Here is a 25,597-nt window from a genome sequence, read left to right as displayed (position 1 = left end):
CCCAGCTGGCACCTGCCTGTGCTCACCCACACCCCCCAGGCCGGCCTTCCCTGCAGCCTGGGCTTGGCCACCGTGGCCTGATTGAGCACTGAGGCCTCCTGGGCACCCAGCCCCATCACTGCACCTGCCGCTTCCAGCCCCACCCCACCGGCTCAGGGCTTCTTCCCAGCGGCGCTCATCATGAAATCAACACGCATGCAAGTCGTCTCAGGAAACTTTTTAATGAAAGTGTCGGCAGTTCTTTCCCCCACGGTGGTGTGTAGGTGGCTGAGCTCAGATTGCAGCTGCTAAGACACCAGCCACTTACAGAGAGAAAGCCAGGCTGCTTCAAACCCAGGGCCCGAGGCAAAAAAGCATCACTTCTGGTTGGGGAGTCTGGCAGCCATGCCTTGTGGGAGGTCACACTGGTATCTAGGCCTTTGCCTGCATTGCAGAAGGAGAGCCGGGTCTCCCTCCTGGATAACGCCGCGTTCCCCAGCCCCGCACCGGCTTTGCCACCACACAGGCTTTCGAGCCAGGAGGCGGGTAAGACGTAGCTGTAGACCCAAAGCAACCATCAGCCCTGGGGCCCTGCGGGAGAGGAGTACTTTTAGAACATGGAAAAGTGTGGTCATCCCATCATTAGACAGCACACATCCAACATAAATAAAAAGTCGTATGGGGAAGGAGGTTGGGGAGGGAACAAAAATTGGCACAGACATCGATAGACTGGTTTCCAGTTTCAAGGTAACAGATGCACATCATGAGACCAGAGGAGACCGAGACAAGGGCTGGATTTGGCTTTTCTAAGCAACATGTGTTCCTGCACAGGGCTGGATGGTCGCTGAGACAGAGATGGAAGCCAGGACACGGGAGCCCACCGGGCCCAGATAGGTACAGAGAGCAGAGGCTCCTGTTCTGTCCTCGCCACCCACGAGGGTGACACTGCTTGTAAATGGTGGCTGTGCTCTCCCAGCAAGAAAAAAGCACAACTAAATCCACACTGCACACAGAGGCAGACAGAAAGCCTTCAAGTGGCTCTGTTTTCTGCTCCCTGCCTCGCCAGGTCCACAAGCAGTGAGGAGTGTCAGGCGCATGGCCCCGCTGTCAGGCTCCCCAGCGAGCTGCGGGCTCAGCAGGAGCTGCCCACTGACACACAGGGGCACCCACTCCTCCCACCTTGGGAGCGGTCGCCAGACAGAGCCGCACTGGGTGCTGGTGTCATCCAGGGACCCCACACACTTCCTTAAATGTGATCCTGCTTCCCTCTGGGCAGCTGCATCCTCTCCTCCTGCAGGACCGTCTGGAAACTTGGCCCTCAGTTTGCTCTCCCTTCTCTTCTCTGCCTGCCCCAAGCCCCTCTTTCTAAAACAGTGATGCAATGTTCTTGGGGTTATTTCTTGAAAATACTTGGCGGCCTCCATGCTTCTGTTTTCTTTAGGCAGGTGGTCAGGAGGGTTTACCAAGAATGCCTGGGCTCCCCCGCAGGTGCCGGCAGATGGGGTAGCAAATGGTCCTGTGCCTCCACCTGCTCTGGGAGGGTCTCCTGTCTCTAGGCCTGGCCCCTTCCTAACCCTCCACGTATCCTGTTCTCCAGAGACTTCAGAACCCACTCCTGAGAACAGCGAAGCCAGGCGCTTAGAGGAAGACCAAATGCTGCCAGGACACGGATTGTCCAGGGATTACATTCCAGCATCTTATTAGGTATCTGGATCTGTTGGGAAAAAAATTAGAAACTACGTATAAAACGTAAAAATATTCAAGTATCAAAAGGTTATTTAGGATGAAAGTTTTAAAACAAGTCATCAGCAAGCTGCTACCACCAAGTGGAGACTTTTACAAAAGTTGAGCCAGTCCGCTGAGCTGAGAGGACAGAAATGGAGTCAGCTGTGCGGGGGCAGGGGCAGGGACACTTGGGGCAGGGAGTGTGTGGGCAGAGAAGCCAGAGAATTCCCGGCCTGTGGAAGCCAAACAGGAGAGCGTGGGCCAGAAGGGCGGTCAGGATCGGGGGACAAGGTCGCTCTCCCTGGAGAGCGAACCCTAAAGTGCGTAGCCTTGGATTCCCTCCCTGGGGGTCCTGTCCCCCAACATTTCACAGGCCTTCTGAGCTGCCTTCCAAGGAGGACAAACACGGCAAAAGACCCATTTCTGCACAAAAATCCTTCTGGAAAGAAAAATAAGGAAAGGCAAGAATGGAGTCTAAACGCTCCCCAGTGCTGACTAAGCCTCTCCAACCCTGTTCTAAGTGGAGTGTGGTTTCTAAGTCAGGGAATGGAAGAGGCCCCACCCACACAGGCCATGGCCCCACAGGATGAAGCAGCAGCGTTTATTCAAGATACAACGGTGAGGGAATCCGGTCACGTTCCCTTCTCTCCAGAGAGGGCGCACCTTGACAAGTGATCCAGTAGAAATCTTTTAGACTCTGTAAGTTAAGTTCATAAAACCCACTCCCTTCACCCTGTCTCCCAGGGCCAGGCCTGGCCTCTGAGATGCACTGGCTTGGGGCGCCCTCAGGTGGCCGCATGGAAAAACCACAGTCTTGAGGCCAGCCTGGGGCTCTCAGACCTGGGCGGGATCTGTCCAGTCCACCTGTCCTTCGGCTTTGGGTCGCTGTCTCTTGGCAGATGGCCCGACACTTGGGGGTGGCCCAAGGACACCTCAGGAAGGTTCCCGCTCTATGGATGGCCCGATTAGCCAGAGGTTTCCAGGCCGTCTGTTCGCCTCCTAGAGATGGACTGGGGCCTTTAGACTTCGGTGGAGAACAGGATGCTCTGTCTCTTGCTGTCCGGGGCAGGGATGGCCTCCAGCTGCAGGAAGTACAGCAGCACCTGGACCTGCCCGGGCAGAGTGCGGAAGAGGAGAGTGGCTCAGAGGGGGGCTCACAGCTGCTGGTGGGAGGTCTTTGGGGCCCAAGCCTCCAAGTCCATCTCAGGTGCTAGAAACCCCTGCTGGTGACATGAACCCCTTACAGTGAGACAAGGCATGACTTGTTGGGTGGGGGGTGTTGTTTATTTTAGAGATGCACAGGGCCTTGCTCTCTCCCCCAGGCTGGAGTACAGTGGCTCCATCATAGGTCACTGCAGCCTCTAACTCCTGGGCTCAAGCAATCCTCCTGTGCCAGCCTCCCAGATACCTAGGATTACAGGTGTGTGCCACAATGCCTGGCTAATTTTTCTTTTTATTTCTTTCTAGAGACAGAGTTTGCCACATTGCCCAGACTGGTCTCAAACACCTGGGATTGGTTATCCTGCCTTGGCCTCCCAAAGTGCTGGGATTACAGGCATGAGCCGCCACACCCAAACACTTAAGGTAGTTTTAAGCCCCCAGCAAAGTGTACTAGCAGGACCGGGAGGTGGCCTGGGCCCCCACTATCACTCCCATCCATGCAGACCTAGGCAAGTCCCTCTCTGAATGGCGGCCACACCACATACAATGCAAGTAGGAAGATGGGCAGGACTCGGGGTGGGGCAGGCAGAGGCCACCTCTGGCAGGTCAGGGTTGCCTGGGCTGGAGCCTATCTTCTCATACCTGGGACATGACCTCCAAGGACCAGCTGTCGGTCATGGTGATGGGCTGGCTGGGGTTGGCAGGGAGCTTGCTCTCCTTCTCTGAGGGCCGGAGCAGCGTGGGGCCAAAGACCGTGGCGAGGTTGTGCAGGGACATCTTATTGACTGCCTCCTTCTCTGCCACCCTGTAGAGGACCAAAGCAGAGGGTGCTGTTTCAATGCCACCACCAGGAGAGAGGCAGAGGGGCTGGGCCGTGCTGGAGTCCTGAGGGAGGGAGTGACCTCGACCCTGGCTGTGCTGCAAGCTGACTCCAGCCCTGGTACTTCTGGGTCTCAGTGGCCCAGGACAAGGGGCCAACTCTGGGCTGGTGAGGGGGTCTCCTCTATGATGTGACTGGGAGGGAAGAGGGGGCTCCAAGTGCTCTGCTGGCCATGGCCAAAGCTCTGAGCTCATTTTTAAGGCCACAGGCAGAGGGACGAGGATGGCAAAGAAGAGAGGCTGGGGCAGGGGTGGCAGTGGCACTAGTCGCCAGAGACAGTGAGTGACTGCCAACAGGGGTCAGGGGAAAAGGTCTTCGGTGTTGGGGGTCTAGTGGGAGCAGAGGGGCACCCCGCGGCCTGGGGACCTGGAGCCCTGGGCTGCCACGGGAGAGCTGGGCTACCTTTTCAGGTGGTCCAGAAGGAAAAGGAAGGTGAGCAGGTTGGCCTCTGGCAGGGACAGCAGCAGGTTGAGCATGCAGCTCTCCTTTGCAACCGGGTCTGAAAGAGCTGCAGGAGGCGGTGGGTTACTCCTCGGGGTCACAACGAGCCAGAGACCTCTCCCGAGGTGGTCACATGGAGCACCTGGGGCTTGTGTCCCTGCACAGCCCAGGCTCATCATCATCCTCAGTCTCACAGCCCTGGCCCCCAGTGAGGACCCTGTGAGGGGCACCTGTGTGGGGTATGAGCCACCTGAACGCCTTTTCTCTACCTCACACGGGTCAGCAGCACGCGGCGAACAGCAGCAGGAGGAGCCGCAAGAGCAGCCGCTCATGGGCAGAGCTGCGCTTGGACAACTCCTGCCACCACCCCCTCCCCAGGGGAGCCCGAGGCAGCGGAGGTTCGGCATGGAATGAAACAGGGGAGTGAGGGACACAAGGAGGTGGGAAGTAGGAGGGCCCCAGCCCCACCAAGTATGGAGAGACCCCCTCGTCGTCCTGGACACCACAGGGGCACCTGCAGGCTGGGAGACCAGCTCCTCTGTGCATGGGCCTGGGAGGCAGACCTGCCCTAAGGGTGATGCAGAGGCTATAGGTGCTGCACGTGCCAGCGCCCACTTTAGACATCAGCCTCCAGGTTGACTAAGGGTCAGGCCATGTTCGAACCCATGTTCGACTGGGCCAGGACCCGTGGCTAGAGCACCTGGGCACCCTCCTTCAGCCCTGGTCTGCAGGAAGGACAGCAAACTTTAGGACCCCACAGCATGGCAGTGCTGACTATTTCAGCCTCTTGGTCTCCTTGAGAAATACGGACGGGGAGCCCTCTGGGGATGGGCGAGGCCTTCCAGGACAGGCTCAGTTTTGGTCCCCCGCTTTCTGAGGTTGGGTAAAATGCCGACCATGGCAGAGGGGGCACAGCTCAGGTTCCCACACCTCACTTTTCACAGCCTCCGAGGGCAGCAGTGCACGTGGAGGAGACATCTCCCACGAGGCCAAGGCCTCCAGTGCTCACCAATGCCCTCTGCGAAGTTGGGGTAGAACTCGTCAGTGAAGAGGGGCTCGGGCAGCTCACGGAAGTACAGCTTCAGCGTGCCTGCGATGGCGTTCACGTCCATCTCGCTCATCATCACCGACACGTCCTTGTTATCTGGAAAGAGCACAGAAATGCAGCGGCCTCCTTGAGGATCCTGAGTGAGTCACTTGCCATCCCTGCCTTGGCTAAAGCACCGTCCCTGCCACGCTGACCACTGTGCGGGTCCCTCCCAGGCTTTGAGCAGCTCATCTGACTCCTCCCAAGAGCTGTGCATGGTTCTCTGTCTGCAGAGTTGATGGGGGTGTGTGGGCATTCCCATTCCTCTCCCCTGCTTGGCCCCAAGTGATGGCCAGGAGGAGGTCAGTGTGGCAGGACACAGTGCCTGCGTGGGGATTGGGTGGCTCTGCCCTGTACATAGCAACCACCCCTGCACCAGTGTCTTCTGATAGCAGGAAGGCCATGGGAAAATCTGATTGGTTTCAGTGTTTGAACCTGTGTCTTCCTTTGGACCCAATTGGCCATTGGTGCTTACGTCCTCACCACAGGCCAGGTCCATTCTAGGCCCCCAGAGGGAGCTGAAACTACCACAGGGCCCTCCCAGGGATGCTGGGCATTCTAGGGGTCCTGGTCAGGGTGGGTGGTGTGTGCCCCAAAGAAGGGTCTGCAGGCACAAAATCCTATTGCTTTGAAGATGCTGGGAGGGACCCTCTGGGGTCTCGGTGCCCTCCCCTGGCATTTGTGACAGTTCCGGGTCCTTCATAGCCTGTGAGCATTGTTGAGATGGATGCGGAGATGCTGCAGCCCAGCCTGGGCTGAATTTCATCAGTGCCCTCTGCCCGCCGCATCCTCACACAGGGCAGTGGACAGACCCCACTGAGTCTTGGGCTTCCACCTCCTGTCCACCCCCAAGGCAGGAAGGCCAAGGCCTGGCAGAAGGCCCTGGTATACCCCAGCAAGTGGCATGCATGGCTACGATGGTTTAAAAACTGGCTTCTACAGAGGCTTTTTCTACAACTCTTGTCTTCTCTTTTTAAAAAATAATAACACAGTAAATGAAGAAAAGACACAGAGAAGGATGTGACATGCCTGGGCCATGGAGCGATCTGAGATCTCATCGCGGACACCACTGCCCACACCTCCATTCTGTCCTCCCCAGGCCAACACTCACTGACGTCGAAGGCTGCCTTCAGTGCCTGAATGTCCGTGGCCACTCCGGACACGCGGTAGATGCCCACCTCCTCCATGCCTCGGCGCTCGATCTCCTCCACACACTGGCGCACGATATAGGGCACCTTGGACCTCTCTCTCCTGTGGGAGGAGGGAATGTTCTCAGTGTCCTGACAGCCCTGCTTGGGCCATAACACAGGAGACCTGCCCTCTATCTGCACACCCGGAGGTGGGGTGAGGATGGTGACGAAGGTGCCCAGGTCTGGGGCTGCACATAGAGCCTTCTGCATGCCTGTCCTCCCTCTGCAAGCTCTGTCCTCATTGCATGTACTTTCTCAGGACATTTCAAGCGGCCAGAACCCCCGGAAGTCACACATGATCTTTGCGGGAAGGTCTGGAGGCCTGTCTAAGTAAAGTCAGCACAGGAAGGGCATCTGATAGATTCCAGGCCTGGGGTTAGCAGCCTGTGCCCCCAGCTGGGAGATCAGATCTGGTGTTGGTCCTGCCACCCACGTGCTGTGTGAGAGGAGAATCCCCGACCCCTGCCCTGGGCCTGGGCCTTAACACACATCCGACGAATGAATGAAGGGTTGCCTCAGCACCAGTGCTCCAAGTCCTGCGATGCTAAGTGTTTTTCTCCTCTGAGTCTTAGCAATGGACAATTCCAATACCACCACACAGGACACTAGAGTAAGAATACTTCAAAGTTAGTGCTGTGCTGAGGCCTTAACTTTTGTTTTGCAACTAGATTTACCAGCACATCAAAACTGCTTCTCAAGCACCCTCATTAGCAGGGCTTATTTGGGGGAACTGCTGATGGAGTCCTCGCTGCTCATGCCCAGAGCCCTCCCAGAGTGCTACACAAGTGGCTTCCATGCAGCTGGGGGTGGGGCGTGGTGTTTAGACACAGAAAGGAGTCCAGGGTATGACTGATGGAGGCCCTGGCCCACGTGACCAGCAAGGTCAGGGGCCCAGCTGGATTCCATCCTGGGGAAGCAAATGAATTCTCAGAGGAAGTGGTCTGTGTCTGCAAGAACTGCTCTCAAACCAACAAACAGGCTTCTCTTGGCAACTGACTCGTGACAAAGGGGCAGGGGTTATGGCCATTCAACAGGAATCTGGGACCATGATAAATTCCAAGCAAGGGCAGAAAACCCTGCACTTGGGCAGTTCCTGGAGCCAGCCTACTGCTTCCAAGCAAGGCGGCAAGGACATTCCTGAGCTGGCTTGGAGGAAACACAGGAGGTAGCTGAACACACCAAGTGCTCCCTGGGGCCTGACCTCACCGTGCAGCGGCCACGCACAGAGAGGAGAGACCCACACATGCTCTTTTCTGCAGAAACAGCTGAAGGGACAGGCGCCCTCAGTGCATGAGCCCAAGCCCCTCCCCACTCACTTGGTGACCACAGCAATCTTGACTCCGAAGACCCCTGTCTGTTTTCGGGACGGCATCCTCTTCAAGCTGAACTCCCTGCTGTTGAACTTGACCGAGAGCTTTACTTCAATCTATAGTGGGGAGAAGGGGTACAGTCCTCTAATCCTTCTGGTCCTCATAGCCCAAGGTCCCAAGGGCCCCTGGGAGTTTCATCAAATATTTCCACCCCCAAGGCATGCAGAGGTCTCAGCATGAGGTGGAGTCGCCCCTCGGGGAAGCCCCTAGTCTACTTCAGGAAGAGCCAGGATTGTTGAAGATGGTGTAAAGGACTGGCTTCTGCAGAACCACCTCCTAAAATCCCCGCTGCTTCTCTTGCTTGCTTGCTTTTTTTTAGATATAGGAGCTTGCTATGTTGCCCAGGCTGTAATCAAACTCTTAGGTTCCAGTGATTCTCCTGTCTCAGACTCCAGAGTAGCTGAGATTATAGGTGCACTGTGCCCGGCTCTTTCTTAGTAACAATTAAAAATTAAGTGGGAAAGACTAACAATAATATAAGAAAAAGCCAAGAATCTCAAATATTAACATTTTACCATTTATACCCAGGCCTTTTTGGGTGTGTCATTAACTTTTAAGGTCTAAACCTTTCTGGGGTGCCTAAAGACAAATCAGGGGTCTCCATTTCTACGGGCAGCCCCCAGGTCCCCAAGTGGAGGCCCCATCTGTCCTGGTGGTGCCATGAGACCTTTGTTTGAGGAGGGATGCTCAGGGTCTGGCTGGCAACTGCACCCCAGCCAGTGAATGACGATTCCTGTGCATGGTGATTCTGCTCTTCGGGGGCCCTCCCTCATCCAGCCAGGCTCCCTCTCAGATGCCGCCTCAGGCTCAGCCACCTCTGACTGATTTGAAATGAACAGAGGCCACCCTATCCTTCTGGGGGAAGTGGGCACCAGGAGAGTCCCACAGACACGTACCCCATTCATGGCGATGACGGTGCGCTGCCAGTCTCTGTCCTGCAGGGCCTGTGGGTCCAGCTGAAAGCAAGGAGTCATGATTGGCAGAGGCCCTGGGGTCTGTTCAGAGGCCCCACGGGGCAGCAGCCCACGCCCACCACTTCTCCAGCTCTTAGTCAGAGGCAGAGCCTGACTGAGGCCAGCACCTCCATCCAGAGGCCGAGAGATAGAGTAAGGAGGGGCCTGCCAGACACCCCTGGAACCCAGGGCCCCACTGCTCCCAGAGCCCTGCTGCCTGGGGTCCCCACCCCCTCCTCCCTCTGCCCCTCCCAGTTGGGAGTTGATGTGCAGGCTGGCAGGCTCTCTCCATCCGGCTCCCATCACCACGGGTGCTATGTGGAGCTCAGTGAAAGGCGAGCTGTTCAGCAGCAACTTCAGTAACAACTCCTGGGGGCCTGACATCCACAGCTGCTGTCTGGGGAACTGTGGAAACTGTTCTCCCCCTGCACCACGAACAGCTTGTGGCGGGAGGAGCCTGCAGGCCACACCAGTCCCATGGTTCAGAATCAGGCCCAGAAGGACCCAGAACCAAGCCCTAAATCAAGCAGCTGATGAGGGGGCTGGGAGGAAGCCCCTCTGTGACCCCTCTAACTTCTACCCCCACCCAGCACTATCCAGACAGCTAGCCTGCAGGAGCTTGTCCTTAATGTCACCCGAACACAGTCTGTGCTGGTATGAAACACCTTGACTGTCATGACCAAGGCACATGTCCCCCGTCCGTGAAGGCTCTCTCTCCCGTTTTATGGGGAGCACAAGTTCTATGTCAGCGATTCCTGGGTATGCCGAGACCACTGGCTGGGCTGGGTGAATGAGCAGTACCATCTTGTTAAAAATACACCTCCCTGGCCAGGTGCGGTGGCTCACGCCTGTAATCCCAGCACTTTGAGAGGCCGAGGCAGGCGGATCACGAGGTCGGGAGTTCGAGACCGGTCTGACTAACATGGTGAAACCCTGTCTCTACTAAAAATACAAAAAATTAGCTGGGCGTGGTGGTGGGCGCCTGTAGTCCCAGCTATTCGGGAGGCTGAGGCAGGAGAATGGTGTGAACTCGGGAGGTGGAGGTTGCAGTGAGCCAAGATCGCACCACTGCACTCCAGCCTGGGCGACACGGCAAGACTCCGTCTCAAAAACAAAAACAACACCTCCCTGGGTTCCAACTGCAGAGAACTGGACTCATAATCTGAGTGGGACCTGGGATTTGCACAACTAGAAACCCCAGGTAGTTCTGGAGTGAAGCCAGGTCACGGAGCCACCGTCTGACTCCATAGAAGGTCACGGCATCTGACCTTGTGTTCCCATCCCTTGATTCAGGTGATGGTTCATTTCAGCCACAAGGCAAGCTGCCTGAGAGCAGGGACCACACCTCATGATGTCTGCACGCATTCACATGTGTGCACATACACATACACACGACGGTGCTGAGCACAGCGCCAGGCCTAGAGAGGGGCTGAGGACAGCCATCATTTCCGCTGCAAGGGACCCTAGAGGCCACAGCCACCTGAGCCTTCTGCAGATGAAGTGGCCAGAAAATAGGGAGAAGCTCTGGAGCAGGTCAAGGAACCCAGCCAGCTGCCCCTACTTCACAGGTGTGTGCACCTGGGCCTCCCTCCCTGCATTTGCTCAGCACAAAGGTTCACCACAGGCACACCTGGGGGGTGACCCCTCCTCACATCCCCTTCTAGGTCCTACTGGTTAACGTTTCCCAAGGATCTGAAATGTGCAGCCAGAGTGGCACAGAGAAGCAAAGGGTGGCAGGACGTCTCCCACCAGGGGCTATGTGGTCACAGGCTGTCATTCTGCATCTGGCCCTGAAGGTTGTCAGAGGCCACACTCCAGGCCTCAGGGACCCCACCCTGAGAAGCGGCATCTGTGAGCAGGGAGCCGTCAGTCAGAACCACACACAAAAAGGAATCTCTCAAGTGGCACTTTCCCCCAGAGTGAACCCTAAGCAGAGGCAGGAGAGGATAACATGAGGGATGCAGACAGAGTGCGCTTTCTCTGGAAAGGGAGAGTTTAATACCACTGCTGGGAGCTTTAAAAAACTGAAACCCTGCCTGTAATATCAGCACTTTGAAAGTCCGAGGCAGGAGGATCACTTGAGCCCATGAGTTTAAGACCAGCCTGGGCAATATAGTGAGACCTTGTCTCTATAAAAAAAAATTTTTCAAAAGCATTAGCCAAGCATGGTGGCATGTGCCTGTAGTCCCAGCTACTCAGGAGGCTGAGGTGGGGGCAACACTCGAGGCTAGAAGGTGGAGACTGCTGTGAGCCAAGATCATGCCATTGCACTCCAGCCTGCGCAACAGAGCGAGAGACCCTGGCTCTACTAACCAACCAAGTAACTGGAAACACAGAAACATGTTAAGCAGGAGACATTCTTCCCTTTCCTTCAAAGAACAGCCATCACTGGGCCCCTCTCCCCTTGAAAACTCAGAACGGGCAGAAGCTGCTAACACGCAACCCAGAGTCCAGGTAAGAAGAGACAGAAAGAGAAGCTGTCCCGGTATCAGGCGGCTGCCCCTCAAAGCCCCCCTGGAACCACGGCCCACATGCTGGCCCACCTTGCCCTTGCACACCAGGTTTCGGATGTGGGTCCACAGGGTGGTGCCGTGAGCACACAGGTGCCTTTCAGCAGAGGCCGCTTGGCTCCAGACTACCCGGCTGGGGTGGAAGTACTGAAGGAGGCCCCGCATCACGGCTGGGGTGGATGGCGACTCTCGCATGTTTGGCTTTGCTGCTCTGGGAAGCTGGTGGTGCTAAACGAGAGCTTCCAGCCTCCACGGCCTTTTGACCGGGCTTTGAGGGAAACCCCACCCCGCAGTCTGGCTGGCCAAGGTTAAAACTTCCCATCACCTCTGGGTTCCACTTTGTCTGTGTGTGGGAAGAACACCCTCCCACCCCAGCCTATTGGTTATGGGAATTTCCAACATGTCTCCATCTCCTCTAAAGCCCAGAAAAGCTGAGCTTCCTTCTCAAGTGGCTAGTTTCCTGTTGCCCAAGTTTGGAGACTGAGTAAAGTATGACTGGTCAGCCTGCCTTGTGCTGGAAGCAATCTAGACTGTCCAGAATCTGCACCACTCCCAGCAGGTAACCCCAATAATCACATGCAGTGCCTCTGATGGACCCAGGGTGGAGGACACCCTGCTCAGGTCCTGCTCCCCCAGAGCTAGCTGGCTGAGCAATGTGCAGCCCTGGGCGGGGCCCCAGCCAGCGTCCACTCCCCAGCATTGGTGGTGTCCAGCGCCCACCCCAACCTGGCACTGATGCTGCCAGGAGGGCTCTGTGACTCCCAGTGACTGAAGACCAGGGTGTTGGCCTCCAGGCACTGGCTCTCACAGCGGTCCTGACTGGCAGCTCCAGTGGGAAAGGCTGTCCCAAGGCTGGCTCTATTCCAAAGAACAGAGTGTGCTCCGCAGAGCGGAAGCCGTATAAAGAATAGCATGATAATGAGGCCTGTGCCTCAGCTCAGCCAACCCCAAACATTGCTCAATGAGAGCTGGTACGCTCTCGTGCAGTTAAAGCACCAGAGAAGTAAACAAGCAAAAGACTGGAGTTTGGAAAAACAGATGACCAAGGGGGAAACAGTTTTCCCTTAAGGGAAAAACTGAGGCACTCCGGATGCTGTCCAGGGTCCCCCTGGGTTGCAAGGTCTTGGTGAGGAATATGCCTGCTGCCTGGCCGGGGACTGGGCAGGCGGGGGCCTGTCTGCTCACACGCAGTCGTCTCAGGAGGATGGACCATGTCGCTGCTCGTCTCCCCCTGGGCTGGGTAAGGCAGGAGCCTTGAAAGAATGACTATGGTCAGCGGGCCTGGCAGATGGTGGCCTGGAGGTCTGCCTAGAAAACTATCGTGCACATCCATCCCAGGGAAGTGGTGGGGTGGGGGCTGAGGGAGGCCGAAGCCCAACTGGGGCAGGTGTTGCGTGCTGCCCTGAAGCGTCACTGACCACCTTGCATGGTGGCTCTGCTGGGGGCCCAGCACTGCCCTGCTTGCTTTGTAGTCAGTGTGGCTGGACTGAGTCACCAATGGGCAGCCAGAGGACATCCTCTCGCCCACCCTCAGCGGGGGCAGGGAGGGGGCTATGAGTAAACCATCCAAAGGAGGAAATGCTCGTTCACTTAGCTCCTTGTAGACAACAACTTCCTCCACGCCCATCGTCACCAGCCTGGATGGTCCAGCAGGGCATCCCCAGTTGTTCCTGTCTGGGCCCCATGTGTCTGCACTATAACCTACTCCTGGGGGTGGGTCTTTGCTGAGACCACCAGAGAACCTCTGTGTTCACCAAAAGAGAGATCACAGGCCTCCTGCTGTGGTCTACGACCACAATCTGCTCTCCTGAGATCCATCCTACACTTTTTTTTTTTTTTTTTAAGATGGAGTCTCACTCTGTTGCCCAGGCTGGAGTGCAGTGGCGAGATCTCGGCTGACTGCAACCTCCGCCTCCTGGCTTCAAACCATTCTCTTGCCTCAGCCCCTGAGGAGCTGGGATTACAGGCACCTGCCACCATGCCCGGTTAAGTTTTGTATTTTTAAGTAGAGACGGGGTTTCACCATGTTGGTTAGGCTGGTCTTGAACTCCTGACCTAAAGCAATCCACCCACCTCAGCCTCCTAAAGTGCTGGGATTACAGGCGTGAGCCACCACGCTTGGCCTCTATCCCACTTTTAACTCTTTGCTGCTCTTCTCTGATCCCAACCAGTCTCTAACATCACTTCAAAAGGAACACAGCCTTCTCCCTTAGGATACACTATAACTTGCATCGGTGAGGATGTGGAGAAATGGGCTTTCATACATGGCCACTGGGGATGTAAGATGGTGCAGCTACTCCAGACAACATAGGGCAGTTCCCCAAATAGTCACCTTGTTGAACGGCCCAGCAATCTTACTAGGTGTTTACTCAATGAATGAAAACATACGTCCATATAGAGACTGGTACCAAGGACATGTTCATGGCTGCATCAACCTTAACAGCCCAAACTAGAAATGATCCAAGTGTCTGTCAAATAGTAAATGCAGAAATAAAAACATGTTATATGTATGCAATGGAAAATTATTGTCATAAAAAGGAATGAAACAATGCTACCACATGAATAAACCTCAAAAACATAACCGGTAAGTGGAGGAAATCAGTCAAAAAAGCCCACTCTAGTATGATTCCATGTTTATGAAATGTGAAGAATGGGCAATTCTCTAAAGACAAAAAGATCGGCTTGGGTCTGGGAGTGGCTATAACTGGGAACGGGCTGGGCACGGTGGCTCACACCTGTAATCTCAGCACTTTGGGAGGCTGAGGCAGGAGGATCACTTGAGCCTAGGAATTTGAGACCAGCTTGGGCAGCATAGCAAGATCTTGTCTCAAAAAAAAAAAAAAAAAAAATTAGCCTGGCATGGTGGCGTATCCCTGTGGTCCCAGCTACTTGAGAGGCTAAGGTGGGAAGAGCACTTGAGCCTAGGACATCAAGGTTGTGCTGAGTGTGGCCACTGCACTCCAAAAAAAAAAAAAAAAAAAAAAAAAAAGGGCAACAAGGAAATTGGGGTGATGGAAATATTCTAAAACTGGATTGTTGGTAAAAGTTGCACAGCTCTATAAATTTACTATAAAATCATTCGGTTATAAAAACGGATGCATTTCATGGTACAAAAGTTACAGAAAAATACAGGGTCCAAAAGTGGCTCTCAATAGAGCAAGGAGGACCTGTGTCACTGTCCATGTTGATGGCGGTGTGCTTCTTCAAGAAGAATCCCGTGGAATCTGTGTAAGAATTTGCTCATGTGATCCTACATTTTCATGATGTTTACATCTTGAAATCTTCCCCAAATATTTGTTCAAAACAAACATCACTCATTTTGTGTTCCTGCTGCAAGAGACCCCCTGGGGCCTGCTCCTCTCCAAGTCTGTTTAAGAGGCTACATAAGTTTCTCTCCTATTGGTGCCTCTGCCACATGGACCATGCATGTCTCATTCATCTCGGAATGCCCCCCCAGGCACATCACAGACCCCCCTGCATGGGTGAATGGCTGTGTGGACGAGACCTACATGGCCCTCAGATAACCCTTGAAATACAAATGGGGATTCTCGGTGCCTTCATGACGGTATCCGCCTTACCTGACCATACCTCCTCCGACTCCCATCACGTCCCCTGTGACGTGATCTTTATTTTGGCTTATGTTTGTCTCTGCTGCTGGAAAGTAAACGTGGAGGACAGGGCTTTGTCCAGTTCATTCTCTGTGGTATCTCCAGTATCCAGACAGACATAAAACATACATCTATAAGTTATTTAATACATTGTTTAATGGATCTAGAGTTTATATATATATAGTAAAATATATATTGGCACAAAGTAAGTACTGTTACATGCACTGGAAATTGCTGAGCCAGGCACCTGCCCTCTCACAGGTGAAATAAATTGGGGTGAGGGGGCCATGCAGCCTTGACGGTTGAGTGACTTATGCTCTTACGGGTAGGGGTCAGCGTTTGCTGCTGTTCTCATCCTTATTTGTCGTTTGTGAGGAGGCGATGGAGCAGGCACTATCTGGCTCAGCCCCTGGTCCCTGGGTCAGTGGGAGTGATGGGTGGGAACCATGGCTAGACAGGAAGGAATCTGATCGCTGTGTGAAGGGCATTCATGACTCATGCCAAGTAGGTGGTGGCTGCCCTGGTCCCTGGAGTTCCACGCTCCCAGCTGGGGGGCTTGTTTGTGGGATCCCAGGAGGAAAGAAGTCAGAGGAGTGGCGGTGACTATGCCATTGGCGCTCTGCGACACCAGCCTGGCCTCTTTTTCTCCCCTGTGGACACTGTTTTCTGCACAGGGATACCTGGGAGAGGATGTGCATGACTCCAGAGCCCAGCCTTTTTGAATCTGGGCTTTTCCCAGTGACACCAGGTGCCTTCTGTGCTGTACCGCGTGGGAGGCGCTTGGCTCTCTGCAGCCAGCCACAGGGGCCTACAGCCCCCACCCTGCTTATGCACCCTGACTCAGAAGTTGAGTAGAGAGACCCTCCCATGAGGTGAGGCAGTTGTAGCAGGTAGAGAAGCCGCAGCACCCCAGGAGTGTTCAGATCCAACCATGAGGGCAGAGGTCCCTGGCAGGCCTCAAGAGCAGGGGTCTGGGATGGAAAGGAGTCCTCAGCAAAGCTGCTCATGTGCCTGTCTGTGGGCAGCAGGAGTCGGGATCTTCTGGGCTGGGGGCTTGGCCCGGTCTGGTTTTTTGCTCCCCTTAATGGTGCTGATGAGCTGGGTTTAGGAACCACTTGCCTGAGTCTCAGATTTTGGCTCCTGTTCTTCAAATGCCTGTCCTGGATGACTTGCCAGGTCCCCACCTCCCTTCTTGCACGATAGAGGCTCCATGAGAGTAGGGGTGGTGGTGGGGGGGCTCTAGAAATTGGGATGAGTGACCTGCTTTGTTCAGAGTCACGAGCCAGAAAGGCAAGGGGATACACAGTATAGCAGGGACAAAGCTGTGGTGGTGCCCACAGTCCAGAAAAGAGCCACTGACAGCACGAATTGAAGTCCTTGTGTGTGGGCAGGTGCAAGAGGACCCAAGTTGGGTGTCCCTTCCAAGCCAGCCCCGGGCCTGAATGAGCCATTTGAGTGAGAGAGGCCATCCTGGTCCATCCTCAGATTCCAGGAACCTGCTGTGCCACCCTAGTCATGGAAGGCTTCCTGTGTGCCATGCCTGGGGGGGTCCCCAAGAACAAGAAGACCCCTCTCCCCAGCCTTCATGGTCTAGATCAGAGAAGCTAGAAAGGAAGGATGTGGCAAATGTGCCAAGAGCCAGGGCAGGCTTTGGCCCAGATTGACTGGTGGCTCAGATGGCACGGTTACTTGGGAAGTGAGGTCACGGGACAGAGAAGCCTTCACAGAGCAGGGGATATTGAGTCTGTATCTTCAGGGAGGGATTTTTCAAGGTGAAGGCATCAACATCCATCCAAGATTCATGGGACGGGGTATGGGACACATTGCTGGAGGGCTAGTCTAGTCTGCAGCCTAGCCAAGTGCGGCGCGACAGGGACAGGGGCCCAGAGACACAGTCCCAGTGCTCCTGCACATCCTGGGCCAGAGAGGGAGTCACCACAGTTGGCAGAGCCAGGGAAATTGGAGCCTTGCTGCCGTTAGGAATTTCTTCAGTTTTTTTCTGTCTTTTTTGAGACAGTCTCGCTCTGTCCCCCAGGCTGGAGTGTAGTGGCGCGATCCTGGCTCACTGCAATCTCAGCCTCCCGGGTTCAAGTGATTCTCCTACCTTGGCCTCTCGAGTAGCTAGGACTACAGGCATGCACCATCGCGCCTGGCTAATGAGACGGGGGTTTCACCATGTTGGTTGGGCCGGTCTTGAACTCGTGACGTCAAATGATCCGCCCTCTTCGGCCTCGTAAAGTGCTAGGATTACAGGTGCATCTCTTTTCACTTGCAAATTTTCTAGGTTGCTAAATCACGTTAGCCCTGTCTATTCTCCTTAGAGGGCAACATTCTATCAAGTCATAGACTTTTGTCTTCTCCCATTTCTCCTGCTCTATTTATGTGTCTTGCTGGGCTCACAGCTCATGTTCCAGTGGGGGCATCAGAGTTCATTTCTGTTGTTGCCAATGTTTTATGTGAGCCTCAGGGATGAGATGTGGACTGTGAGCCTCTGCTTCATTTGAAGCTGGTGCTCTGGCTGGCCGGCTGGAGTTTCCCAGACTTCTCCGCCAGCCTGGGTTATGTGGGCACCTGACTAGGTACAAGCCAGCAGGTCTGACTGGGGCCCTCCTGATGGCACCCTGGCAGCTGCTCTCAAGTCCCCAGCACGCAGTGAGGTCCACCCATTTTTGGGCGGTCTCCCTGTTGAACTGCCCATTCTGCAGCAGCTGTTCCCCCCGAGAGCCCATGGACATGCCTGGCAACAGCTTGTGAATGCAAAGACGACACCAAGTCAGGTGGATCTTATGTCCATGTGCACAACAGCACTGACCATGCCAGCCTCAGACTGGAAAGAACCCAGGCGTCCACCTGCTGGTGAATGTCTGTCAATCCATACAACGGAATATTACTCAGCCTTCAAGAGCAAGGACATTCTGACACATTCTACAACATGGGTGAGCCTTGAGGACATGCTGCTAAGTGAAATAAACCAGACCCAAAAGACAAATGCTGTATGATTCCACTTACATGAGGTAGCTAGAGTAGTCAAATCCATAGAGGCAGAAAGTAGACTAGAGGTTAACAGGAGCTGGGGGCAGGGGGAATGGTGAGTTATTCTTTTTGCACCTGCCCCCCTGGGAGTTATTGTTTAATGGGTGTAGAGTTTCAGTTTGAGAGGATGAAAAAAAAGTTCTGGAGATGATGGTGGTGATGGTTGCACAACAATGTGAATGTGCCTGATGCCAATGAACTGCACACTTAAAAATACCTGGGACATTTTACATTGTGCATATTTTACAATTTTTTAAAAAAGGAATTACTTCTCAGCCTTCTGGCTAAGATAAAAAGGCTGCCCATGGTGCAGGGATGCAGGTGGGAGTCCAAACTCTGAACTCCCCGACCCCCTCACCATGAAGGCCCCGACCACCACGGGGCACATGCACAGCGTGGCGGAGAAGCCCCAGGCTTGGCTGGCTCCCGCCCCAGCCACCTCTGGGAATTTCAGCACCTTTATCTGTGAGAGGGCAGGTGCCTGGCTCAGCAATTTCCAGTGCATGTAACAGTACTTGCTTTGTGCCAATATATATTTTACTATATATATATATACGTATATATATATATACACACACACACACGTATACATATACACGTATATATATATACACACACACGTATATATATACACACGTATACGTATATATATAAGTATATATATATATAAACTCTAGATCCATTAAACAATGTATTAAATAACTTACAGATATAGATGTATGTTTTATGTCTCTGCCTGCATACTGGAGATACCACAGAGAATGAACTGGACAAAGCCCTGTCCTCCACATTTACTTTCCAGCAGCAGAGACAAGCCAAAATAAAGATCACGTCACAGGGGATGTGATGGGAGTTGGGCAACATATGGTCAGGTAAGGCGGATACCATCATGAAGGCACCGAGAATCCCCATTTGTATTTCAAGGATTATCTGAGGGCCATGTAGGTCTCGTCCACACAGCCATTCACCCATGCAGGGGGGTCTGTGATGTGCCTGGGGGGCATTCCGAGATGTACGAGACATGGTCCATGTGGTGGAGGCGCCAATAGGAGAGAAACTTATGTAGCCCCTAAACAGTCTTGGAGCCAGGCTCAGTGGCTCACGCCTGTAATCCCAGCACTTTGGGAGGCCGAGGCGGGCGGATCATGAGGTCAGGAGATCGAGACCACGGTGAAACCCCATCTCTACTAAAAATACAGAAAATTAGCCAGGCATGGTGGCAGGCGCCTGTAGTCCCAGCTACTCCGGAGGCTGAGGCAGGAGAATGGCGTGAACCCAGGAGGCGGAGCTTGCAGTGAGCCAAGATCATGCCACTGCACTCCAGCCTGGGCGACAGAGCGAGACTCTGTCTTAAAAAACAAAAAACAGACTTGGAGAGGGGCAGGCCCCAGGGGGTCTCTTGCAGCAGGAACACAAAATGAGTGATGTTTGTTTTGAACAAATATTTGGGGAAGATTTAAAGGTGAGGAGGCTGAGTGCAGTGGCTCACGCCTATAATCCCAGCACTTTGGGAGGCCAAGGCGGGTGGACCACTGGAGGTCAGGAGTTCGAGACCAGCCTGGCCAACATGGCGAAACCCCGTCTCTACTAAAAATACAAAAAAAATTAGCCAGGTGTGGTGGCACATGCCTGTAATAACAGCTATTCAGGAGGCTGCGGCAGCAGAATCGCTTGAACCTGGGAGGCGGAGGTTGCAGCAAGCTGAGGTGGCACCACTGCACTCCAGCCTGGGCAAGACAGTGAGACTCTGAAGAAGAAAGAAAGGCAAAAGGAAAGGAAAAAGGAAAGGAAGAAAGAAAGAAAAGGAAAGAAGGAAGGAAGGAAAGGAAGGAAAGGTGAGGAAACACATTTGGGCCAGTGGGACAGTAACACACAGGTCACACTGAGTGTGGTGGGGGAGTGACAAAGACTCTCCTTGACGAAACTCATCTGGTCACTCCAGCTCTTTATTCCAGCTAGATCCCATCCTTGGGCATGTTCTCAAGGGCCCAAGTTTTGCAAGAATCCTGCTAAGTCCGTTTAGCCAGAACCCCCTGCCCTTGCTATCTGATCAGATTCCTCACCTCACGCCATCCCCCAGGGGAGATCGATCACTCTGGCCTGTCTTCAGCAAGAATCCTGTTGGGTCGGTTTCACCAGAATCCCTCTTCCCCCTGATGTTGCTTCATCATTTTCCATCCATCAACCCCTACCCTGCTTCTTGGCTGTAAGTGCCCACTCATCCATGTGAATTCAGCATTGAGCCCATTTCTAGGCCTTCCATTTCTAGTCTTTTCCCCATCACGATAGTTACTAAATAAAGCCTGCTTTTACCACTTTAACTGCTGTCCACTCGGGTTTTTCTTCGACACTTACTGCTCTCCTCTTCCCCAGGATGGGGTGGGGTGCTCAGCCACACCCCTAGACTGACAGAAGAGCACAGGTCATGTGCATAAATACTTCAGTAGCATCGCAGAAAAGAGTTTCAAAAGAGGGCCTGACATGGTAACACAGTAAGAGGCCTATCAGCTCTTTTCTCTCTCTCACTGAGACCCCCAGTTACTTAGTAACAGTACTCAGAGGCCCTGGTTCAAATCCGGCCACTCCCAGGATTCCAGTGGTTGAAGATTTGGATGAGTTGAGTCAATGGTTGGCAGAATCTGAACCTCCCTTTACCTGGTTTGATGAGCTGACAAAAGGAGCCAGGCACCCGGGCTGTGAGTATCCCTGGGCTGAGCAGTGAGGCTGTGCCAGATGCAGGCTGGACTGTGGGGGAGGAATGCCCTAGGCTGGGTGGGGGAGATGGAAAACACGGAGAGGGAGAGGGAAGTGGGAGCGATGGGAGCACAACTGGCTTTGCAGTCTGCTCCCTCTACCTCCCTGAATACCCAGGGCCCTGATTCTGAGCAGGTTAGAGAAGCATCTCCTGAGTGTCAAATGAGCTCTCTCAAAGATCTGCTGCAAGGACTGAATTGGAAAGCACATGTGGCCAGGCACAGTGGCTCAGGCCTGTAATCCCAGCACTTTGGGAGGCCGAGGCAAGAGAATTGCTTGAACCCGGGAGGTTGCAGAGAGCCGAGATCACAGCACTGCACTCCGGCCTGGGCAACAAGAGCAAAACTCCGTCTCAAAAAAAACAAACAAACAAACAAACAAAAAAACTTAGCCAGGCATGGTGGGGCATGTCTGTAATCCCAACGACTTGGGAGGCTAGGGCACGAGGATTGCTTGAGCCAGGAGTTTGAGGTTGCAGTGAGCTATGATTCTGCCACTGCACGCCAGCCTGGGAGACACAGCCAGATACTGTCTCAAGAAAACAAAGAACATCAACAACAACCAAAGAAAGCACATGTAAAAAAGAACCTGAGCCGTGACCATCACCCAAACTCTGACTGTCACTTGACTGATGCTAAAATACTTTGGATCTCAAAGGAGACCAGCACTAAGTACTCCATCAAGACTGGTGTGGCCCATCTGCGTGGTACAATCTCCCACCATGAGAATCCACACAAAGGCTGGCAGGGTGAACAAGACAGTGCAGTGGGACAGGGACAGGAGAGCTGAGAGCAATTTTTAGTTAATTTATTTTGTTTTAGACAGGGGTCTCACTGTGTTGCCCAGGATGGTCTTGAATACCTGGGCTCAAGCAATCCTCCCGCTTCAGCCTCCTGAGTAGCTGGATTACAGGCATGTGCCAGAGGAGGCTTTTTGCTTTTAAACCTGATCTCAAAGTATAGGGAGCCCCAGGTGGCTCTGATCCACTGAGTTCCCTTATAAGCTTCCAAGGTAGAAAAACAGGCAGTAGCTGCACCTCTGAAGACGTGGCCAGCCAGGCCGGGGTGGCAGAAGGGGGTTAAGCCAGCACTTGGTAAAGATTTGCTGATCTGAATGAGAATGTGGGACCCATCAGCGAAGATGACAAGTGACTGAGGGAAGAGCCACCCTCTCCCTTCATTCTTCCTGGCACTTGGATTTTTTTTTTTTTTTTGAGATGGAGTCTCACTCTGTCACCCAGGCTGGAGTTCAGCGGTGTGATCTCGACTCATTGCAAGCTCCGCCTCCCAGGTTCACGCCATTCTCCTGCCTCAGCCTCCCGAGTAGCTGGGACTACGGGCACCCGCCACCACGCCTGGCTAATTTTTTGTATTTTTAGTAGAGACGGGGTTTCGTGGTGTTAGCCAGGATGGTCTCCATCTCCTGACCTCATGATCCGCCCACCTCGGCCTCCCAAAGTGCTGGGATTACAGGCGTGAGCCACCGCACCCGGCCTGGCACTTGGTATTTAACCACAAGAGGATTTTTACTTCCTGCTTAGGGAGGGAGACAGGGCTTCCTGGGGAGCCCTGTGCTGCTAGGGGCATGTGGAATGCCAAACCCACTCCCTCTAGAGGCCTCTTGTGAAGATGGAAGGTCCTGGGAAGAGAGAGCTGTACCCACGACCCACCGATATAATGCACTATAAAGAAAGCACGACCAGGGCTTCCTCCCAGCTACCCCTGCGGAATTGTGAGGGTGGGAACAGGAGAAACAGGGCCTGGGGCGCCAGCTATGATCCTCCAGGAAACAATGGTGGTGGGCTCCCAGGGGCTAGATAAGCTTCTGAAGGACAGAGGGCCCAGGCAGTCTCCTTAAGAACCAGGGCCCCCTTGCTGGTCCTGTATGGACACATTCTCCGTCTCACCTGGGGGCTTCCAGACTAGCCTGGGAGGAGACCTGTCTGTGTGCACCCTGTTCCGAGATACAGCTCTATACCCTAGAAACTGGGTCTAGACCACAGATAGGGGATGCCAAGCACGCAGCCTCTGGGACCCCGGTGCTTGCAGGCAGCCTCTGGGACCCCTGTGCTTTTCTAAGAAGACTGGCACAGGATGGGCCAATTTCAGCCCAGGACACCACCTAACTGTTCTGCCTTTGGGTTCTCCTAAGGCCAGGCAGGAACTGAGGCCCCAGCTGCAAAACCAAGTTGAATGGAAATTCCTTTGGGAATGAGCCGACACAACAGACACGCAGACAGAGGGCGGTACGTCAAGACCCATCAAGACACATGCAGGCACCGGCTCAGGTCTCCCACGATGGATGTTTCAGAGCCACAGCTGCCCACACCACCCCACCCTGGGTGCAAGGCCATTGCCATCTCAGTGTCCCCAAGGGCTGCATGAAAAAGGACGCCATGCATCGGGCAGGGGAGGGTAGGGATGGCTGCCTCACCTGGACCTGGCCCTTTCCCATGAGTCTGTCCGTGCTCTCGCCGTCCTCCTTGGGTATCTTCGTCTTGTTGTAACACTTTTCATAGCACAGTATCCTCAGGGTCTGGGAGCCCTCCAGCTCTATCTCAAATTCCTGCAGTCCCGAGGGAGAAGGGAAGTCCAGTGTGAACAAACAGGTCAATGTTACGGCTGAAGGGTCCTCTGAACCGGGGCTCTCCCTGCCGCCCTTGCTGGCCCAGAGGGACCAATGCCTGAGACCCTCCTCCCTTAGTCCTGGGACTCATGGAAGTGTTCCCTGTAAGCACCCCTGGCATGAGACTGTGGCCCAGCCTGGATGCTTCCAGAAGCTCCAATTGCCTTTCAAGCCTAATCCAAACTCCTTACACCAGCATCTCAAAGGGTGATCCCCGCACCACCTGCCTCACAATCGCCAGGGTGCTTGTTAAAACATATTTCTATGGGCTGGGCACGGTGGCTCACACCTGTAATCCCAGTACTTTGGGAGGCCAAGGTGGGCAGATCACTTGAGACCAGGAGTACGAGACTAACCTAGCCAACATGGCGAAACCCTATCCTACTAAAAACACAAAAATTAGTCGGGCGTGGTGGTGCATCCCTGTGATCCCAGCTACTTGTGAGGCTGAAGCATGAGAACGGCTTGAATCCGGGAGGCGGAGGCTGCAGTGAGCCAAGATCATGCCACTGCATTCCAGCCTGGCCAACAGCGTGAGACTCTCCCTCAAAAAAAGATATTTCTGTGGACTCTGAATGATAATGATCTGTTGATGCGGGTTCACTTTTATGGCGGTAAGACTATTCTGTAAGATATTATTATGGTGGATACACGTCATTCCACGTTTATCAAAACACATAACATGTGTAACACCAAGGATGAACCCTACCTAATGTCAGCTATGAACTCTAGGTGGTAATGATGGGTTAATGCAGGCTCATCAACTGTAACTCATGTCCCACCCTGGTGTGGGATGTCCATAATTGAGGTGGGGGACAGCGGGTACATGGGAACTCTGTTCTTTCTGCTCTATTTTGCTGCAAACCTAAAACCGCTCTTTAAAAAAGGAATTATATCTAAAAGGAAACAAAGAGTGATCCTTGGGGTTGATACAGGAGGGAGAGGGACTTGGAGGAAAAACTGCTCCCCTAGCTTTCCAGTTGTCTGCCGTGGGTGTGTGGTGTTAACTCTCTCCTCTGTCACCCTGACGGTGCCATTGGTGAATCTGCACTTCACACCAAGGCGTGTGCACGCATGGCTTCTTGGCAGGGAAATGGAGGAGCGTGAGGGAAGAAGAAAGCAGCAGGAATTTCTGAACCTGAATAGGGGAGGGGGTGGGTGGGTGTGTGCGTCAGGAACATGTGAGTGTCCCCAAGCCCAGATCTTCACGGACAGTGTGGGTGGTGGAGGTGACCTGCTACAATCTAACCCTCATGCCTTCATGCCTCCCTGGAGCTTCCGTGGCTGCCTGGCACCTGAACCTTTTGCACACTGCCTGGCACCCTCTCTTGTTGTCTCTGCTGGGTCATGGCACTCTTGGTCTCTGCAAAGGCTTCTTCGATGGATCACCTGTGGCTCTTATACCTCCTCTCATCCCAGCTGCCACTCAGCCCTCTCTGCAGGGATGTCCAGAGCTGCAATGACCAGGTAATTTTACTGAGCTCTTTGTGCCCTTGTAGTATTCAAGCAACATGTCTAAAATGATCAAAGAGTAGTGGATGCTGAGAAAGGAGACCTGGGTTCCAGCCCCACTGCTCGATCCACCAGCCTGGTGACCCATGTAGACCAAGCAGCCTGGGGGCTCTTGGCTTCCTCCTTCGCAGGAGCGGGGGTGGGAGGCAGCTCTCTGCAGGCCCAGCTGCCTCTACCTGCATCATCAAGAATGAGACCTTCGAGGTCACAGCTGCTGCAGAAGCTGGGAAATGGCACCTCTCATGGATCTGGGACTTAGTCAATATAGGCCTCTCTGCAATCATTCCCCTACTCCTGAAGCGACAGGGCCAAATGGCTAAGTGACTCACACAGCAGCTCTCCAAGGTGGAGGAAGGCACGGCGACACACAATACAAACCCAACACCCCGAGACAAGCAAGCAGGACCCTACAGTCCCTGTCCCAGCCCCACCAGCAGAGCCCCAGGCTTCCGGAAGCCAAGAGGGTCACGGGAACTCATTCCAACTTCTTCGGAAAAACTCTATGGAAACCTACCAAGTAAACATAAGCGCTAACAAAGGCAGACAAAAAGCCTTTTTAAGTCTCTTTCCAAACACTTCTCCAGCAAAATAGGCGGCTTCTTTGTGATGACGGGGTGGCTAAGGTTTTCAGGAACACAGAGATAAAATCTCTTGGACACGTCACCTACTGGCCCCCCAGGAGATTGCTGGAATTCAGCAGCACTGCCTTCGGGGGAAGCCCTCAGGGAGCCCCTTAAGCTTTAGATTATCTCCAGTGGAAAACATCCTG

General features: G+C 53.9%; 1 protein-coding gene across 5 annotated transcripts in view; it reads right to left on the bottom strand.

Moving 5' to 3' along the window:
- Nucleotides 1-202: 202 nt before the first annotated feature.
- BCR (BCR activator of RhoGEF and GTPase) overlaps nucleotides 203-25,597 on the bottom strand; it is a 139,990-nt gene continuing 114,595 nt past the window's right edge. For 2 of the 5 annotated variants that reach the window (XM_055251708.2, XM_063623434.1), the window contains 8 exons: nucleotides 23,125-23,256; nucleotides 8,730-8,789; nucleotides 7,780-7,889; nucleotides 6,385-6,524; nucleotides 5,196-5,330; nucleotides 4,148-4,253; nucleotides 3,508-3,670; nucleotides 203-2,813 (listed from right to left, as the gene is read on the bottom strand). In XM_055251708.2, the coding sequence (XP_055107683.1) occupies nucleotides 2,724-2,813; nucleotides 3,508-3,670; nucleotides 4,148-4,253; nucleotides 5,196-5,330; nucleotides 6,385-6,524; nucleotides 7,780-7,889; nucleotides 8,730-8,789; nucleotides 23,125-23,256 (936 nt within the window). In that variant the 3' untranslated portion in view covers nucleotides 203-2,723. The remainder of the gene's footprint in view (nucleotides 2,814-3,507; nucleotides 3,671-4,147; nucleotides 4,254-5,195; nucleotides 5,331-6,384; nucleotides 6,525-7,779; nucleotides 7,890-8,729; nucleotides 8,790-23,124; nucleotides 23,257-25,597) is intronic. The other 3 variants (XM_055251707.2, XM_055251709.2, XM_055251710.2) reach the window with 3 other exon arrangements.

The sequence above is a fragment of the Symphalangus syndactylus genome, chromosome 18 (genome assembly GCF_028878055.3).
Source record: "Symphalangus syndactylus isolate Jambi chromosome 18, NHGRI_mSymSyn1-v2.1_pri, whole genome shotgun sequence".
NCBI lineage: Eukaryota > Metazoa > Chordata > Mammalia > Primates > Hylobatidae > Symphalangus > Symphalangus syndactylus.
The sequence above is the reverse complement of the archived record's forward strand: the minus strand, read 5'-3'. Positions and strand labels throughout refer to the sequence as shown.